A 20470-nucleotide genomic window follows, 5' to 3' on the forward strand; every position below is an offset into this window, starting at 1 on the left:
TCTCTCTCTCTCTCTCTCTCTCTCTCTCTCTCTCTCTCTCTCTCTCACACACACACACACAGCCCTCTTTTAGTCCCTATCTGTGTCTTTCCATAAATCTTCCATAGAATAGTTATCCAATGCAATGGAAGCCATAATCAAGTTTTATTTTGTTTGTTTTAATATTTTATCTGTCACTTTTCACTTAAAGAATTTAATTGTCTTAACCTAACCTGAATGCTGTGAAATTATAATGACCAAACGACCACAAAGAAGAAACATGAGAATGCACAGCCCTTGAAAATGACACCAAGGTTGAAAGATCATCCAGGTTTATGGCAGAATGTTGCATGGCTACTGTTCTTACGATGGCATCTTATTAAATTCCTTTACTTTGCAATAGATCTGTCTATTGACTGGGGTAAGCTCAGTAGTGGGGGTTCCTCATGTATAATGTTAAGAATGGGAACCCACAGGTTATTCTCCAACAGAAGAGAGTAGTCAACCCTTCCCCCCCCATCCAACTTGCAAAATTGTACATTTGAAAGAAAGTTGAGGGAGATTACCCTAAAGACAATTCTATGCATATCTTGCATTTGGGGTCTTATTGGAATTCTCTTCAGGCACAATTTTACTAAATATGGATTTGGTGGGGGTGTGGAATATAATGCAACAGATACACAAGCCTTTTCACAAAATTTAATTTTTTAAAACATATTTGAATAAAGCTTAAGAAGTAAAAAGAAACATAAGAGGATTTCACCACAAATATCAGAAAGACTTAAAGAAACATAATACTCATTCGCTCTCTTTACCGTAGCAAAAAAAAAAAAAAGGAACCATAGTAGGAGCTCAAAGACTAGAGAATGACTGACCAAAACTACAGCATGTGAATAGAATGGAATGGCACTGTGGTGTGTGTGATTAACAATGAACTTGAGGAACTGCAGAGGAACTTGGGAAGACCTCTATGAAATAGCCCTGTATAGAAAACAGAATCAAGAGAATATATTCAATAATGTAAATTTTAAAAAACACTGAAATGCAACCAAATTCCAATTAATTTCAGTGACCAATTTCAGTCCCAGAGATTAGATGATGAAACACACTTCACTCTTCTCTGTAGGGAGACTGGATAGTATGGACATTTTTTGTCATTGTTGTTGTTCAGTCATGTCCAACTCTTTGTGAATTCATTTTGGAGTTTTCTTAGCAAAGATACTGGAGCGGTTGGCCATTTCCTTCTCCAGCTCATTTTACAGATGAGGAAACTGAGGTAAACATGGTTGAGTGACTTGGCCAGGGTCACACAGCTACTAAGTGTGTGAAGCCAGATTTGAAGTCGGGAAGATGTCTTCCTGACTCCAGGCCCAGAGCTCTACCCACTGAGCCATTTAGCTGCCCCCATACTACATAAATAAAGTGCTGCATATGCTATCAGATTAAAGTGCTTTTCTAACAGCTTGGTTTTATTTAACTGTCTTTGTTATAGGGAGGATGCAGTGGGAGGAGAGGGATGGTATATTGGGAAATGATTATGATAAAAAAACAAAAAGCAGCATTACATATTTTTTAAAAGGAAGAAAAGAAATTCCCAAGTCACAATTCAAGAAGTGATCCCAATGCAAAATGAGCTCTAAGAGAGAGATCAGGGCCATAGGCTTGAATCCCAGAAGGTGAGAACCCATTCATCTGGGTTCCTCTTTCTTTCTCAGGCCTTGTAAGGGTTATGGGATTTAAAGATCTTCCATGCCCTGTTGGACTTGCTGATGTAGCAGGAAGGGGCGGAGCAAGAGGAAGCGGAAGCCAAGCTAGCGTTCCTGCGTTGGCTGGCGGTGGTGGTGACGGCGGCAGCAGCAGAGGCAGTGGCAGCGCGAAGCCCTTTTTGAGTTAGGACTGCTAAGGACTTTCTGCTAAGGACTCCTGCTGAGGACTGCCAGGGGCCGAAGCTGCTGGGAGCGTGCTTCCCGGACGCTGGGTGGTTGCTGTGAGTGGGGAGAGGAGGACCTTTGCCTGAGGTAGCCTGTTCTGTTTTAAAGGCTTGAAAATGTGGGTGCTTTCTACTTTATCTACCTGTGCCAATATCATAACTACTCTGATGGCTTTCACTTTCTGGTTTTGGGACTCAGTCTTTTGGTATCTTAATAAATTTTCTAGTTTATTTCCTCATATGGCAAACATGACGTATTTTGTAATGGATAATTATATCAGCATATTTGTAATCTCTATAGGCATTGTGAATATGGCATTGCTGATACAGGCCTCTACCATAAGCATATTGGACTAAATTTGCCCTTTTATGTCTGAAATGGCCAATGATGTGCTGTAATCAGTTCATACTGGCTTGAGAGAGTCAATCGTTAAATTTTCCATGGGAGGATTTATGCCTCAGAAATCCATAAACACTACAAATCAGGGCTTAATTTATTGGGGGCTTTTAATTGGATAATTTTTTTATTCAAAATTTAGGGGCAGCTAGATGGTGCAGTGAATAGAGCACCAGCCCTGGAGTCAGAAGGACCTGAGTTCAAATCCAGCCTCAGACATCTGACACACTTACTAGCCATGTGCCTTGGGCAAGTCACTTAAACCCAATTGCCTTGCCTTCCCCCCTCCAAAAAAAAATTAAAATTTAATTGTCTACAAAAATCCATTAAGAAAATCTTAATGATGTAAATTAAATTTAAAAGTGAATCATGCATACATTTTTTTTCTGGAGAGTTGGTTGTTAAATACTTACTAGCCCATCCCTGGGAAGGGCCCTAGATCTAGTTATTCAGAAAGAGAAAGCCATTCCCTGTCCTCTTTCTAAAGTCACAGAAGCACAGAGTTGGATAGGACTTCAGCAACCATCTAACCTACCCCATGCCCACTAAAAAATCCCTTCTACAAAAAAAAATAAATAATTAATTGAAAGGGGCGGCTAGGTGGCATAGTGAATAGAACACCAGCCTTGGAGTCAGTAGGACCTGAGTTCAAATCCGACATCAGACACTTAACACGTACTAGCCGTGTGACCTTGGGCAAGTCACTTGCAAGTCACAACCCCAATTGCTATGCCTTCCCCCACTCAAAAAAGCAAATAAATAAATAAATGAATGAGTGAATAAATAAATAAAATAAAAAATCCCTTCTACAACCCTCCTTCCAGGGTCATCCTGCCCTTGCTTGAAGATATCTCACCACAGCCTCCTCCCCACCACATCCAGAGGCCATCCATTCTACATAATTCTGTTAGGAAAGTTTTTACTGACCACATCAAACCAAAATTTGCCACCTGTTCAATATAACATCTACCCATTGCTTCCAGTTATACCCTTGTATGCCAAACAAAATAAATCTAATGTGACTTCCATACAAAAGCCCTTCATCTCCCGGAAGACAGATGTCATGTCCACCTTCTTTCTTCTCTTTTGCAAATCAAATATGCCCAGTTCCTTCAATCAGCCCTCCTATGGCATAGACTCCTGGCATTTCACCATCCTGGTGTCCCTCCTATGAATGACCCTACTGTTCATCAGTTCCCTCATACAGAACACAAGGCTTCAGGTGGGTCTTGACTAAGGCAGAGTAAAGAAGGACTGTTGCTTCCTTATTCTTGGAAGCTATAATACTCCTAGTGCAGCCCAAAATTATGGTAACTTTTCTTGGCTACCACATCACAATGAGAAGTAATATTCAATTTATAGTCTTTTAAAAATTTCAGATCTTTTTCAGGTAAGCTGATGTCTGGTTTTACAGAGATACTAGGTGGTGCCATAGTGCATAGAGCCCTGGCCTTGGGATCTGGAACAAATGCAAGCTCAGATACTTACTAATTGTGTGACCTTGGCCAAGTCACATAAAACCTCTGATTGACTCTTCATCTGCAAGATGGGGATAATAATAGTACTCACCTCCCAAGGATGTCATGGTGAAAATCAAATGAGACAATATTTACTGCACTCTAAATGTGCAAGTCTGGCATATAGTAGGTGTTTAATAAATGCTCACTTCCTTCCATACTTTTCTATTTTGTGAAGATGATTTTTTGAACTCAAATACAACTTTACATTTATCTCTATTAAATTTCTTTTTATTCATTTTAGCTCTCTGTTCTTGCCTGTCAAAACTGGGGTCTTGACTCTCTCATCCAGCAGTCTTAGCTATCTCTCCAAGTTTTGTGTCATTTGTAAATCTGATAAATGCACTTTAACAAAGTCATCAACAAAAACTTAACAGGACAGGCAGGGTAAGGACAGAGGCCTGGAGGATCATATAGGATATTTCCTTTCAAGGGGGCATACAACCATTCATACTTTTTGCAGTAGACTAATCAACCAGTTCTTTTTTTTTTTTTTTTGGAGGGGGAAAGTCAGGGCAATCAGGGTTAAGTGACTTTCCCAAGATCACATGGCTAGTAAGTGTTAAGTGTCTGAGGTTGTATTTGAACTCAGGTTCTCCTGACTCCAGGGCCAGTGCTCTATTCACTGCACCACCTAGCCACCCCTCAAGCTCTTCTTAATCTAGCTATCTAGTAAAGTGGCTTTCAAAGTGTGATCTGGGGACCCCTGGGGGTCTGTGAGACCCTTTCAAGTTCAAAACTATTTTCATAATAATACTAAGATGTTTGCATTTCTATTGTGGTTAAAATCAATTAGATATAATCCATATAAACAAAAGCTCTAGGGGAAGGATCCTCAATAATTTTCATGAGTATAAAGAAGTCCTGAGACCAAAAAGTTTGGGAACCATTGCTCTAGTCCATGTCACTTCCTTTTTTCCATAAAAATAACATAAAATACTTTATCAATTATTTTGCTAAAATCTAGGGGAACCATATTTACACAGAAATTAGATTAGTCTGACATTTACTATTCCTAGCTGTTTGAGAGACCTTCCTCCTTTTCTAGATTTTGTTAACCATTTCTTTAATAATATCTTCTTGAATTTTGTGAGGATTCAAAGTTAAGGTCACTGGTCCTCAATTTACAGATAGCATTATTTTTCTTTAACACAAACAATAGGGACTATTTCCCTTCTGTAATTCTGTAGTAAGGCCGCTAGGTGGCACTGTGGATTGAGCACTGGGCTTGGATTCTGAAAGCCATGTTTGAGAGTTCAAATGTGGCTCCAGATACTTACTAGCTATGTGACCCTGGGTAAGTCACTTAACCTTGCCTGCCTCAGTTTCCTCATCTGTCAAATGAGCTGGAGAAGGAAATGTCAAACCACTCCAGTTTCTTTGCCAAGAAAATCCCAAATGGGGTCATGAAGAGTCAGACATGACTGAAAAATGATACAACAATCTTTCCTGTTATCCACAATTTTTTAAATTTCTCTCACAATGACTCAGTGATAATATCCACCAGTTCTTGCAGTAACAAGGATGTAGTGCACCTGGTAAAATGGTTCAAACTCATTAGGTGCTCCTTACTGCCTTGTAGCTAGGTAGCACAGAGTGCTAGAACTGGGGTCAAGAACTGAGTTCAAATCCAGTATCAGGTACTTACTAGCTTTGTGACCCTGGGCAAATTATTTAACTCCTGTCTGCCTCAGTTTCATTATTGTCATTCAATCGTTTTTCAGTCATGTCTGACTTTTCATGACCCCATTTCATTCCACCTATCTGGCCCTCAGCTTACTCACCTGTAAAATGTAGATAATAATAGCACCTATCTCCCTGGATTAGTAGAAGGATAATGAGATAATGTTTATAAAGTGCTTTGCAAGCCTTAAGGCACTATATAAATGATAGCCATTATCATTACTTATCCTAGACAGTCTAGACTTTTGTTCTAGACTTTTCAGATCAAAGGTCATTCTCTTTGGCTGAAGAAACAAGACAAATGAGAACTAAACAGCCTTATTTTCTCTCTGTCATCAGCTGTCTTTTTTGCCATCTAGGTCAAGCAATGATCCTATTACTTCTTCAATCCACCTCTTTTCCCCAAGATAGCTCTTACAAGATATTCTATTCTCTTTAGCTTTTCTTATAAGCCTCAGCTCATTCTGAATCTGAGTCATTTTGACTTGACTCACAGTGACTTCTTGTTGGCTCTCCCAATCAGAATTCAGTCTGTCTTGTTTTCTAGGTTGTTACAGATGAGGGACACTGGGTGAACAGGCTCAAAATGGCGGACTCTCACTCCACCATCTTGATTCTACCCTGAAGAGGATGATTTCTTAGATAAAATGTATTTCTGGAAGTTCCAAGCCATCAATTCAACATTTGATTCCAAACAATCCAACAGTCCTCCAAGATGGAGCAAAAAAGAGAAGAGACAATAAAGACAAAATTTTGATGTATGAAGTTAGGGAAAATGAAAATTCATCATAGAGGGCCTCTATTTTTTTTTTTTTTCAGTAAAGTAGGAGTTATCCTTCACGGATGATTCAAGTAGTATTGGGAAGTCTTTAGAAAGAGAAATTAGAGATTTCTCTAGAAAATGAACCTTCCCTACAGTGTTCTTTGGGTTGACTCAATATTTACTAAAGATAAGGAACAGGGACCAGACCTGTGGTTTGATTGATAAAGGGAATTCTTGGACATCGGAGGGTCAGATTCAATAACTCTAAAGCTCTCTTCCAGCCCTGAAATCCTATGACTCTATGATCTTATTCTCTACCCCACCTGGCAGAACCCCTAACCTCTCCCATGGACATGTCCATTCTAATCCACCTATCCTATGCTAACCTCTCTGCTGACCTCCAATCTTGTATCTCTACCTGCCTTTTAGACATCTCAAACTAAATGTCCAGTAGACATCTTAAACTCAACATATCAAAAACCAAACTCATCATCTTTCCCTTTAAATTCTCCCTGCTTCTAAATCTTGCTATTGCCCTAGCAGTCAACAGCATCCTGGCAGAGCCTCAGGGTCACAACCTAGGTGTCATCCTGGAGATGTCATTATGTGTCACTGCTTCCCACACACACATGCCATATACAATCTGTCTCCAAGATCTGTTTGCTTCACCTTTGTGGCATCTCTCTATATGCCCCCTTCTCTCCTCTGACACTGCCACCACTCTGGTGAAGACCCTCATTACCTCACACCTGGACTATTATAATAACTTGCCGGTGGGCTGCCTGCCTCAAGTCTCTCCCTGCTCCAAACTATTCCCCATTCAGCCACCAAAGTGATTTTCCTGAAGTGAGGTCCAACCATGTCACATTCCTCTACTCATTAAACTCCAGTGACTCCCTATTGCCTCCAGGAGCAAATACAAAATCCTTTGGTTGGCATTCAAAGCCTTTCATAACCTAGCTCCCTCCTACTGTTCCAGTCTTCTTCCACCTTACTCCCTAACATGTACTTTTCAGTTAGTGACACTGGCCTCCTTGGTGCTCCACAAACAAGATCCTCCATTTCTTGGCTTGGGTCATTTTCTCTGGCTCTAGCCCATGCCTGGAATGCTCTCCCTCTTTATCTTGCCTACTGGCTTCCTTAAGTCCAGCTAAAATCCCATCTTTTATAGGAAGGCTTTCCCAATTCCTCTTAATTTTAATGTCTTATTACTTTTAAATATTTCCATTTTTACTTCATACGCCTTGTCTGTACCTGTTTGTTGCTTGTTGTGAGCACTTGAGGGCAGGGACAGCCTTTTGTATCTGTTTTTATTCCTAGGACTTAGCACCGTGTCTAGCCCATGCTGTTCAGTCATTTCAGGCATGTCCAACTCTTAATGATCCCATGAACCTCTGTACATGGAGTTTTCTTGGAAAAGATACTACAGTGGTTTGCTTTTTCATTCTCCAATGGCAAACAGAGGTTAAGTGACTTGCCCAGGGTCACACAGCTAGGAAGTCTCTGAGGCTGGACTTGAACTCAGTTCTTCCTGACTTCAAGTTCACTGTACCACTTAGCTGCACTGTCTAGCATATAATAGGTGATCAATAAATTGTTGTTGGACAACAAGGTGATTAATAAATGCTTATTGACTGACTGATCAACTGCTCCAAGAGACAGGGAATGGATTCAGAAATGTTATTTTAGGCACATAAGAAAGCTAAGTCTAGGTGTTATTGGGAGGTGTAGCCAAGATGGTGGAGTAGAAGCACAAACTTGGTGTGAGCTCCCACTCCAATTACTTTCAATACATGTCAAAAAATTACTCTAAACAAACTTTAGAGCTACAGAACCCACAAAGTGACAGAGAGAAACAAATCTCCCGCTGAAGGCAGGCTGGCAGGCAGACAGGAAGGGTCTGTGGCACGAGGCTGGGAGCCGAGCACAAAAGCCATGGTTCCAACCTCAGGGCGGCCCCGACCAGCAGCAGCCAGAGCAGACTTCAGGAGCATGAATCACCAGCAGCTGTGGCAGTTTCCTGAATTCTCAACCCATAAATGCCAAAGATAAAGTAAAAGGTCAATGTGGAGCTCTGTTGGAACAGGGAGGAACAGAAGAGCTCAGTCTGGCCCCTGCCCCCGGGGTGAGAAGTGGTGGCCGTGTGGCGGCTATGCAGCCACCACCACAGGGCTGCTTCCAGAGCTTCTGGCCTGCAGATCATAGGGGCACCAAGAGACTGTTCAGAGGGTAATCACTCTTACTTTAACCTGCTTGGATCTGGATCATAGTCTTGGGTAGTGGTCCTGGGGTGTGTGGCCAGTAAGCCAAAGCTTGTGGTGTCTGTAGAGAGGGTGCCCTCCTAATAGCTCCAGCAGCTGTGAAAACCCCAGAGATCTGGGACAAAGCTCTCTCCATTCTGGAAGCAGAGTTCTACCATAGCAAAGAACTCAAAAGTCAAGTAATTGGCTGGTAACATGAGAAAGCAGAGGAAGAACAAACTGACCACAGAATCCTTTTTTGGGGACAAAAAGGATCAAGGCATGGAATGGGAGGAAGATACTGAAGTCAGAACTCCTGCAACAAAAGCCTCCAAGAATAATATGAATTGATTACAGGCCATGGAAGAGCTCAAGAAGGATTTTGAAAATCAAGTATGAGAAGTGGAGGAAAAATTGGGAAGAGAAATGAGAATGATGCAAGAAAATCATGAAAAGCAAGTCAACAGCCTGCTGAAGGTGGCCCAAAACTACACTGAAGAAAAAAAAACTACACTTAAAAAATAGATTAACTCAAATGGCAAAAGAGGCCCAAAAAGCCAATGAGGAGAAGAATGCCTTAAAAAGCCAAATTTGCCAGATGGAAAAGGAATTTCAAAAACTAACTGAAGAGAATAACTCCTTCAAAATTAGACTGCAGCAATTGGAAGCTAATGACTTTATGAGAAATCAAGATACTATAAAACAGATCCAAACAAATGAAAAAAAATAGAAGGCAATGTGAAATATCTCACTGGAAAAACCACTGACTTGGAAAATAGATCTAGGAGAGATCATTTAAAAATTATTGGACTACCTGAGAGCCATGTCAGAAAAAGAGCCTAGACACCATCTTGCAAGAAATTATCAAGCAAAATTGCCCTGATGTTCTAGAACCAGAGGGCAAAATAGAAATTGAAAGAATTCACCAATCACCTCTTGAAAAATATCCCAAAAAGAAAACTCCTAGGAATATCATAGCCAAATTCCAGAGTTCCCAGGTCAAGGAGAAAATATTACAAGCATCCAGGAAAGAACAATTTTACTATTGTGGAAACACAATCAGGATAACACAAGACCTAGCAGCTTCTATATTAAGGGAGCAAAGGGCTTGGAATATGATATTCTGGAGGTCAAAGGAGCTAGGGCTAAAACCAAGAATTACCTACCCAGCAAAACTGAGTATAATGCTACAGGAGAAAATGTGGTTATTCAATGAAACAGAGGATTTTCAAGCATTCTTGATGAAAAAACCTGAGCTGAACAGAAAATTTGACTTTCAAATACCAGAAGCAAGAGACGCATAAAAAGGTAAACAGGAAAAAGAAATCATAAGGAACTTATTAAAGTTGAACTATTTACACTCCTACATGGAAAAATGATCATTGTAACTCATAAGACTTTTCTCAGTATGAGAATAGTTGAAGGGAATATATATGTATACATACATATATGTGTATGTATAGGAGGGTATATGTGCATCTAAATATATATGTGAATGTGGGCATACGTATATTCATGTATATACATGAGGCACATGGATGAGTTGAATATGAAGGGATGATACCTAAAAAATAAAATTAAGAGGTGAGAGGAATTTATTGGGAGGAGAAAGGGAGAGATAGTTTAGGGTAAATTATCTCATATAAAAGAGGCAAGAGAAAACTGTTACAATGGAGGGGAAGAGCAGGAAGGTGAAAAAGGTGAAAGGGAATGGGACAACCTTATTCTCATTGAATTCAGCTTAAGGAGGGAATAATATATACACTCAACTGGGTGTCTTACCCTACTGGAAACTAGGGGGGTGGAGGATAATTGGGAGGGAGGGCATATTGGGGAAGAGGGTAGTTACGAGGAAACATTTTTGAAAAGGGACAGGGTCAAAGGAGAAAATAGAATAAGTGGGGGGCAGGATAGGGTGGAGGGAAATATAGTTAGTCTTTTACAATATAACTACTATGGAAATGATTTGGGTAACTACACATGTACAACCTATATTGAATTGCTTATCTTCCCAGTGGGTGTGGGTGAGGAGAGAAGAAGGGAAAAAATTTGAAACTCAAAGCTTTAAAAACAAATGTTAAAAAAAAATTGTTTCTTACATGCAACTGGAAAATAAAATATACAGGCACTGGGGTAGAGAAATCCATCTTGCCCTACTAGAAAGTTAGAGGGGGAATAGGGGAGGATATAAAAGAGAACAGATTGGGGGAATGGGTATTCAGTAGGCCTGCTATTTTGGGATGGGGGTAAGAGAAAGACAGGGAGAAAAAATTGTAACTCAAAATCTTGTGGAAATGAATGTTGAAAACTAAAAATAAATTAATTAATTAAAAAAAAAGAAAGCTAGGGGCGGCCAGGTGGCTCAGCGAGTAAGAGCACTGGCTCCAGTGTCGGGATGACCTGGATCAAATCTGGGCTCAGATACTCAGCACCACACACAGAAATAACTGGCCGTGTAACCTTGAGCAAGTTACATAACCCCGACTGCTTTAAAAAAAAAAAAAGAAAGCTAAGCCTGGGGCTTAATTGGTCACCACCAACTAGTTCTCTATTGATTGGCTATATCCCAGGACATTCAAGGCCCTTGCCAACAAGGTGGGAACAAAGCAAATGTCCTCCTGGGGACAAGCATCACTGAGGCTTAAGGAATAGAGAGCAAGGTGAGTGAGTCATCTATGCAAATATAATTCCAATGTAAAGAAATGGCCCAAACCAATAGACCACAACTGGTATTTATTTGTTCTGAAGGATGGCCACTGATGGCAAGGCCATAGACAGGAAGATGAACTGAAAGAAGGGGAGTGAGCCAGTAAAGCTGGGTAGATGGTCTTGGTCACTAAGGTCCCTGACAACAAGCCACTTGAACTTATTAGAATAAAGTCTGGGTGTGCAGATGGGACAGAACTATTAAAAGAAACAGGGAACAGAATAAGAATAGGAATGTAGAATGTCACAAGTGAGTGTCACATGGGCAGTGGGTAGGATGGAAGGCCCTACAAGGTCATTGGTTGCTTTGTTTTCTTGGCCAGAATCCATAGTTTCCTGCTGCTCCCTTAGCTGTGCCAAGCCCAGTGGTAAATAAACCTACTAGATGCTGACATAATCATCCCCTGTGTCTAAGTTACTTGGTGGTTCCCAAGCCATGATGGAAGGGAGACTGAGGTTCACATACACCTGACACCAGACTGATTTCTCTTCTTAATGCGCAGAGGACAAAGGCACACAAGGCAGGGAATGTCCCCAGGGGTCTCGGATGGCCACAAGTATGCTGGCTTGCTGTGCTGAAGGCCTTGTTTTGCTCTCTCCTCTCCTGTGTTCACTCATTCTGTGATGGAAGAAGCATGGGGAAGTTGGAGCGGGTCAAGGATCCACTCCAATAAAGGTCATTGCTCCATGCTGAGTAGCTATCCTGCCTACTTGCAGGCCCTTCCAGAAGAAATCAGTGGTGTGCTCTCAGCACTGCCACTGCACCTTCTTCCCCCTATTTCCGCAATTCAGCTATGCTGTCTTCCCCCGGCTAAGGCCCACACATTTCTGCTGCACACACTCTATCAAGAAACCCAAATTAACCAGAAGGCTAAGAAAAAGGCATAGTAGGCAACTCTCCAGTAAATGGAAGAGAAAAAAAGCTAAGGGGGGAGGGGAGAATAAATTTTGGAGGGCAGCATACAAAAAGCAGCATGTTGCCTTCAAAGGTTTATGTTGATGTTTAGCAGGAATCCCAAACAACAAATAGCCCTAGGGAATCTCAATCTCACAAAAGAATGCTTGGCTAGTTGCCAGGTGCACAGAAAAAAAACTGCAGGGTCCCCCAGGGTCCTGGGGGACAAAGTCCCCAGCAAATGCAGAGAGGAATATCTTCATCAATAAATCAGTTTCAACCAGTGAGGAATGAGGACAAAGGAGAGAGCTCCCAGAGATATGCAAAGTAGCCCCAGGTTATTGTTGATTTTTTGTTTCTATGGTGTTTTTTATTTGGTAGGTCAGTTGGTCCATTGATTGGTTGGTTGGTTTTAGCAAGTCAGGGTCATGTAACACTGGAGCACGTGGATCTGAGTTGTAAAGCTGCTCACCAACTGTTTTATAGGAGATGAATCTATTGGGACATAATTCTTCAATGGCAGCTTCCCAGCCTATGAGGAAATGGAACATAAGATTCAGAGCAGAGGCCTGTGGGAGAGTAAAGAGAGCCCTGGAGAGGAGATCTCAGGGAAAGCCGGAGCCTCTGCCCTGGATGGGCCTCACCTGAGGACATCACGGTGACATTACCTAGTTTAAAACCTTCATTTTCCAGAAGAGGAACCAAGCCTCAGGCAGGAGAAATTACTTGCCCGGGTCACACAGGCAGAAAATGGTCAAGACAAACAAATTCAGATCTAATGGTGACAAATGCAGCATTTTTCCCATGTATAGAATAAGGGGGTTGGGCTGCGTGATCTCTATGGTCCTTCAAGTTCTGTTAGGCCATTTTTGACCCAACCCAAGCCAACTCAAGCATTTGTTAAGTGCCACACACTGTGCTGGGGTAGCTGAGTGGCATAGTGGATAGAGAGCCAGGACTAGAGTCAAGAAGACCCTACTTCCAATCTAGCCTCATACACTTCCTAGTTGTGTGACCCTGGGCAAGTCACTTAACCCTGCTTGCCTCAGTTTCCTCATCTATAAGATGAGCTGGAGAAGAAAAGGACAAACCACTCCAGTATCTTTGCCAAGAAAACCACCAGTGGGGTTTCAGTCTCCCATGACTGAAATGACTCAACAATAACAACACTATGCTAAGGGCTTTGCATTTACCATCTCACTTGAGACTCACAACAACTCTGAAAGGTAGGTTCAATTATCTCCATTTTATAATTGAGAAAACAGGAAAACAGGGTTAAGTGACTTGCCCAGAGTCACACATCTAGTAAGTATCTGAGACTGGATTTGAACTCAAAGTCTTCCTGATTCCTGATCCTCTTCTCTATCCCCTGAGCCGCCTAGCTGAACCTTTTAAATGCTTTTCTGTACAAAGGCACTGTGCCTGGTATGTTAGGACCAACTAAACTGAGATGACTGTCATGCATTCCACAGTGTCTGCTTTAGAGTTGCTATACCCCTTTCAGAATGCATATGAGATGTGGTTACCACACAGGGTTTTGAGTGATGCCCTTCCCTTGTGAACGTATATACACAAATATTGCTTACATGACCCAAATGAAACCCAGCAGTCCTGACCTGTGTCCAGAAAGACCTTCTGATACCTCTACTGGCTTCCAAGAATATCCTCCAGGAAAACTCATTATGATAACTTGAGTTCTATACTTGGCCAGCTCCTTCCCTCCCTTTCTCTAGCAGTTAGTTTTTCCACATAATCATTCACCTTTGCCTGAATCCAAACTTCACAGAACAAATGTGGCCTCAAGGACACAGGTTCCCCACCCCTGATTCCTAAGACCTGTTGCAGCAATGAGCCCATGTAGCACCCCTTTATATAGCTGGGGCTTCTGAAAGTGGACCAGCGCAACTAGATGTGAATAGGATCAATATAGAAAGTTAAGATTTTTATCTAAGACCACTCTCCTCTCCCCAACTCTGCAGCTCCCAACAAACAGATCTTAAGGTATCATATTTATAAAATGTCGAAAGTCATCTGGCAAATTACATGGCCTGAAGAGTATCCACAAATGCTCATAGTGTCTATAGCGGGTCTGGAATTGTTTTCCATTTATGTCTCCCTGAGAAGAATATGAATATATAGCAACACATCTGAAAAATATCTGAGGGTTTTAATGGATGACAAACTTAATATGAGTCAACAGAAAAAAAAAATTCATGTAATAGTAGGCTGCATTAAGAAAGGCAAAGAAGTAGGGAGATGATAGTCCCAATGTGACCTGCCTTGGTCAAACCACATTTAGAAGAGCAACATTCAGAAGGCTGCTGATATACAAGGAGTAAGCATGCTACAGTGGAAAGAACTCTGTGTTTAGACTGAGGACTTAGGTTCAAATTCTACTTTTGATACTTACTACATGATCAAAGGAAAGTCCCTTAAATTTCCCTGAGACTCAGTTTCCTCCCCTGTAAAATGAGGGGGTTGACTACAGCCTCTGAGGTTCCTTCCAGTTCTATCCATGATGCTAAAGACACAGATGCAGGGAACCATTAGACAGCTGCTCTGCCTGGTTTCAACAGCACAGAACAAGATGCCCCTCCCAATACAAGCTTATCATTTCTAACTCACCACCATGGTGCTAACTCAAGCCTTGATTGTCTGATATGTCCCTCAGCCTCCTCTCCCCTCTGATGGAAGGCTGGAAGATGAAGAAACAAACTCCTCCCAATGCCATCCTTTAGAGACAGCAGAAACTGGACTCTCAATTCACTCCACTTATATGCTGCTCTACCTGTATTTCACCTCCATGGAACAAGATGCCCTTATGCTAGGTACTCCCAGGTATCCCCATCCCCCCCCCCAAATTCTGCTTCCCTGACTCCTGTATGTTGTTCTCCCCCTTTAGATCAGAAGCTCCTTGAGGGCAGGGACTGTCTTTCTTTTTATTAATTGTATCCCCAGCATTTAGCACAATACCTGGCACATAGTAAGTACTTAATAAATGTATGTTGGATTGGATTGGATTGGAATGGAGAGTTGATGGTACAGAGGATAGAGCACTGGGCCTGGAGTCAGGAAGAATTGAGTACCCATCCAGCTTCAGATACATAATAGTTGTGTGATCCTGGGCAAGTCATTTGACCTCTGATTGCCTCAGTCCCAAATGTATAAAAAAGGGGGTGATAATAGTACCTATATTACAGGGTTGCTGTGAGGATGAAATGAGATATCTGTAAAGTGCTTAGCAAAGTAACTGGCACGTAGCAGGCACTATATAAATGCTTATTCTTATCTTTCCCCTACCATTCTCTCAGCGAAAAGACCTGAATATCATGCCATAGGAGAACTGGAAGGAATTGGGGATTGTCCTAGATGTTAAGTCTTTCCCTTAGGGGAAACATGTCAGCAATCTTCAGGGATCTTAAATTGAGAGGAATTAGATTTGCTCTGTTCAACCCCAGACAATAAAACTAGGAGCAGCAAGAGGTAGAAGTTGCAGAAGCAGCCAGGTTTCATGTAAGAAAAACCTCAACAGTGAGAGTCACTCAAAAGTAGAATGGGCAACATCCATACTTCTCAACAGTGAAAACCAACCAAAACTGGAATGGGCTATCACTGACATTTCTCAACAGTATGGATTCCCAAAAAGTGGAATGGACCACCATATATACTTCTTAACAGTGAAGACTATGCAAAATGGAACAGGGAGTCATCCACACTTCTCAATAGTGAGGATCTCACAAAAGGGGAATGAGCTGCCATCCACATTTCTCAAAACTGAAGACTTCTGAAAATTGGAAGGTGTGCCATCTACAATTCTCAAAAGTGAGGATTGCTCAGAAGTGGAATAGGCACCATCTACACCACACAACACTGAGAGCCACTCAAAAGTGGAATGGATACCATTCACACTTCTAAATACTTACTAAATACTAAATTCCAAAAGTGGAATGGGCAACATCCACATTTCTCCACAGTGAAAATGGCACAAAAATAGAGTGGGCTGCCATTCACACATATAAAAAGTGAGGACTTCCCCAAAATAGAATGGGCTACCATTTACACTTCTCAACAGTGAGGATCTCTCAAAAGGGGGAAATGGACTGCCATCTACAATTCTCAAATAGCTCAATAATTTTTTTTCAGGTAGTCCAATAATTTTTAAATTATCTTGTCTGGATCTATTTTCCAGGTCAGTGGTTTTTCCAATGAGATATTTCATGTTGCCTTCCATTTTTTCATTCTTTTGGATCTGTTTTATAATATCTTGATTTTTCATAAAGTCATTATCTTCTATCTAATTTCGAAGGAATTATTTTCTTCAGTGAGCTTTTGAACTTCCTTTTCCATCTAGTGAATTCTGCTTTTTAAAGGCTTCTCCTTGTTGGCTTTTTGGACCTCTTTTTCCATTTGAGTTAGTCTATTTTTTAAGGTGTTATTTTCTTCAGTATTTTTTTGGTTCTCCTTTAGCAAGCTGTTGACTCATTTTTCATTATTTTCTTGCATCACTTTCATTTGTCTTCCCAAATTTTTCTCTGCTTCTCTTACTTAATTTTCAAAATCCTTCTTGAGCTCCTCCATGGCCTGTGACCAATTCCTATTTTTCTTGGAGGCTTTTGTTGCAGGTGTTTTGACTTTGTTGTCTTCTTCTGGTTCTATGTTTTGATTGTCTTTGTCACCAAAAAAATGGTTCTATAGTCTGATTTCTCTTACTGTTTGTTCATCTTGCCAGCCAATTAGTTGACTTCTGAGCTCTTTGCCATGTTAGAACTCTGCTTCCAGAGTGGAGAGTGTTGTGTCCCAAATTTCTGGGGTTTCGTGCAGTTGTTGTCAGAGCTTCTTCTAGACACTCCTCAGAACTGTGAGGAGGACTGCCTCTCCACAGCCTCAACAAGCTCTGCCATGCCAGAGTTCCTCACCCCAGGTCCACCACCAAAGACTGAGACCCAGATCCAAGTAGAGCAAAGCAAGAGAATCCTGCCTAAAAGCAAAGAGATTCCTGCAATTGCCTTCTGGTTAGTTGCTTGATCCTCCCACCATCTGTGGACCTGGAAGTCAAGAAGCAGCCATCAATCACCACAGCAGCTGCAGCCACTGCCACCCCCACCATCCCGGAGGCAGTGGCCCAACCGTTCTCTTCTCTCATCCAGGTCCAACAGAATTTCCCCACTGACCTTTTACTCTCTCTTTGGCGTTCATGGATTGAGAAGTCTGGAAACTGCCACAGCTGCCAGTGATTCAGTCCTCTGAGGTCCGCTCTGCAGGGCATGTGCCACTGATCTGTGCCGATGCAGCCTACATGGAACTATGCTTCACTCCCAGTCTGGTGGAAGGGTACGATGGACCCTTCCTGTCAGCCTGTCAGCCTGTCCTCAGCTGGAGGTATATTTCACTCAGTCATTTTGTGGGTTCTGTAGCACTAAAATTTGTTTAGTCATTTTTTACAGGTCTTAGATGAGGTTGGGGATGAGTTCAAATAAGTTCCTGTTTTTACTCCACCATCTTCACCCTGCCCCCACCATCCACAATTCTCAACAATGAGAGCCACCCAAAAGTGGAATGAGTTGCCATCCATACTTTTCAAAGGTGAGGAGCTCTCAAAAGAGGAATGGACTGCTACCCATATTTCTCAATGATGAAGATTTCTCAAAAATGAAATCCACACTTCTCAGTGGTGAGGACTTGCCAAAATTGAAAGTGGTACCATCCATACTCTTCAACAATAAGAGAAATCCCAAAGTAGAATCAGCTGCCATCCATACCTCTCAACAGTAAGGACTTCACAAAAGTGGAATGGGCAACAACCACAATTCTTAACAGTAAGGACCACCCAAAAACCATCCATACTAAACAGTGAGAGGCACCCAAAAGTGGAATGGACACCATCAGTACTTCTCAATGGTTAGGAGCTCCCAAAAGGGAAATGGGCTGCCATCCATAATTCTCAAAGATGAGAACATCCCAGAAGTAAAATTGGCACCATCCAAATAGGGTGCCACCCACACTTCTCAACAGTGAGGATCTCCCTAAAGTGGAATGGGCTGCAATCCATACTTCTCAATGGTGAAGACTTCCAAAAAGGGAAATGGGTTGGCCACCACACTTCTGCACAATGAAGACCATTTGAAAGTAGAATGGGCTCTAATTCACACCCATCAACAGTGAGAGCCACCCCAAAAGTAGAATGGGAATTATCCATACTTGTCAACAATAAGGACTTCCCAAAAAGGTAGAATTTATGTCATCCACAGATCTCAACAGTAAGAATTTGGAAAAAGTCAAATGAACTGTCATCCAGGCTTCTCAACAGTAAAAGCCACCTCAAAGTAGAATGGGCTGCCAGCCACACTTCTCAACAGCGAGAGCCATCCCAAAAGGCATGGACATCATTTACACTTCTCAATGATTAGAACTTCCAAAAAATCAAATGGGCTGCCATACACATTTCTCAACTGTCAGGGCCATCCAAAGGTATAAAGGATAATACATTTCTCAACTGTGAGGACCATGCTCAAGTGGAATAGGCTGTCATCCACACTTCTCAATAATGAGGACCTCACAAAAGTGAATGGGTTGCCATCTATACCTCTCAATGGTGAGGACCTACCAAAATAGAATGGGCTACCATTCATAGCTCTCAATGGTGAGAATTTTCCAAATGTGGAATGGGTGCCATACACAATTCTCAACTGTGAATACTTCCAAAAAGTAGAATGAGGGTCAATCACATTTCTCAACAGTAGTAAGGACTTCCCAAAAGTGGAATGGGCTGCCATCTTTACTTCTCAACAGTGAGAACTAAAAGTGGAATGGGTTGTCATCTGCATTTTTCAACACTGAGGACTTCCCCAAAGTGGAATGAGCTATCACTCACATTTCTCAAGGTGAAGACTTTCCAAAAGAGGAATGGGCTATCATCCATACTTCTCAATGAGGATTTTCCAAAAGTGGAAGGGATGCTATCCACAATCCTCAACAATGAATACTTCCAAAAAGTGGAATGGGTATTATTCATACTTCTCAGCAATGAGGATTTCCCAAATGTGGGAATGGGCACAATCTACATTTCTCAACAGTGAGGACATCCCAAAAGTAGAATGGGTTACCATTCACACCTCTCAACACTGAAGATTTCCCAATAGTGGAATAGGCACCATCCACCCTTCTCCATAGTGAGTACTTTCCAAGAGTGGAATGGTCACACTCCATCCTTAATGGAAGGTGGGTTCCCTCTCCAGAGGGAAGCAGAGCTTCACACAACAACTTCTACTTGGGTTGGACTACATGGACAACGATTCTACCTTCCAGTTCTTGGATTACATGGATATGGTTGCATGTGCCCCTTGAGACTTAATTTTGTGAGTATCACAGAGTGACCCTTTGGTGTTCAATAACAGAGGGTTCTAGTCTGTTAATGATTACATTGAGGGTCCAACAGCTTCAACATAATGAGACTTTTCTACTATTCTTCATAAATAGTACAAAGATTTAGAGGGTAAAAGAAAAGGCTGGATGAACTCTGACTTAAGGTTGCTGGCAAGAAAGTCCTGGAAGACCTGGACTTGGGGGCCAACCAATGAACATATAAGAACCCATCAGAACCAGGGCTTTTGATACCAATATCATCGCATATTTTATTGTGGGAACAAAACCAGTAGTTACCAGAAGTATTCTAAGGTTGACTCAGGGAATTCTTGACTTGGAAAACCAAGGTTAACTCTTCCCTAGCTATATTGACTCCATGAGAATAACCAGGACCTTGAGACTCAATTATGGCCTGTATATGAATAACGCTATGTTAAGTGAACTTCATTCTACTTGAGTGGCAGAACAGGTAGTCAGATGGGCCACCTCTGAAAGGAGATTCCTACATAAGGGGAAATTCTGACAATGACCCAGTCACTAAGGAGCCCTTCCCCCATCCCTTTGGCCTTATGGTCCACATGGTACACCAATTCATCCAGTACCTCTAGTTGCCCACATTATAACCACAACTGCCCCATCAATCACCTTCCTCATTGTAAAGGGGTCAGTCAATACAAAGCCCCACCTACACGCATGAGAACTTCTTTTAGTTTAGATGCAGAGCTCAAAAGCCCCCCATAGTGGAAAAAGAGATCCCACTAGCCAGAGGCTCTACTGGACCAAGAGTAGCATGCCCATCTTAAATTAGGCAAATTCAACCTGCTTGAATAGGTTTACTAGTTCTTTTCTGAAAAGTTCCATTAGGAACTTCATCCTAATAGATCTTGGCTTGCCACAAGTCTATCAAAGTTATCAGATCTAAGAATTTATAATCTCAGGTCACAACTGATCCTCAAAGGTCTTGCTGCTCCAATAAAACAGTTCTCAAACTTCTCCAG

General features: G+C 41.7%; 1 protein-coding gene across 3 annotated transcripts in view; it reads right to left on the reverse strand.

The window, feature by feature from the left end:
• CUNH2orf42 (chromosome unknown C2orf42 homolog) overlaps positions 1–20470 on the reverse strand; it is a 163941-nt gene that overhangs the window by 101381 nt on the left and 42090 nt on the right. The window contains exon 9 of one of the 3 annotated variants that reach the window (XM_069068849.1): positions 665–960. The exons of the other annotated variants lie outside the window; for them this stretch is intronic. Within the exon in view, the coding sequence (XP_068924950.1) occupies positions 860–960 (101 nt within the window). The 3' untranslated portion in view covers positions 665–859. Of the gene's footprint in view, positions 1–664; positions 961–20470 lie in introns of those variants that run through there. 3 annotated transcript variants of the gene reach the window in all.

This window comes from Petaurus breviceps, unplaced genomic scaffold, assembly GCF_028583685.1.
Source record: "Petaurus breviceps papuanus isolate PSGF00001 unplaced genomic scaffold, PetGlider_PUasm1.0 90775, whole genome shotgun sequence".
In the NCBI taxonomy this organism is placed as follows: domain Eukaryota; kingdom Metazoa; phylum Chordata; class Mammalia; order Diprotodontia; family Petauridae; genus Petaurus; species Petaurus breviceps.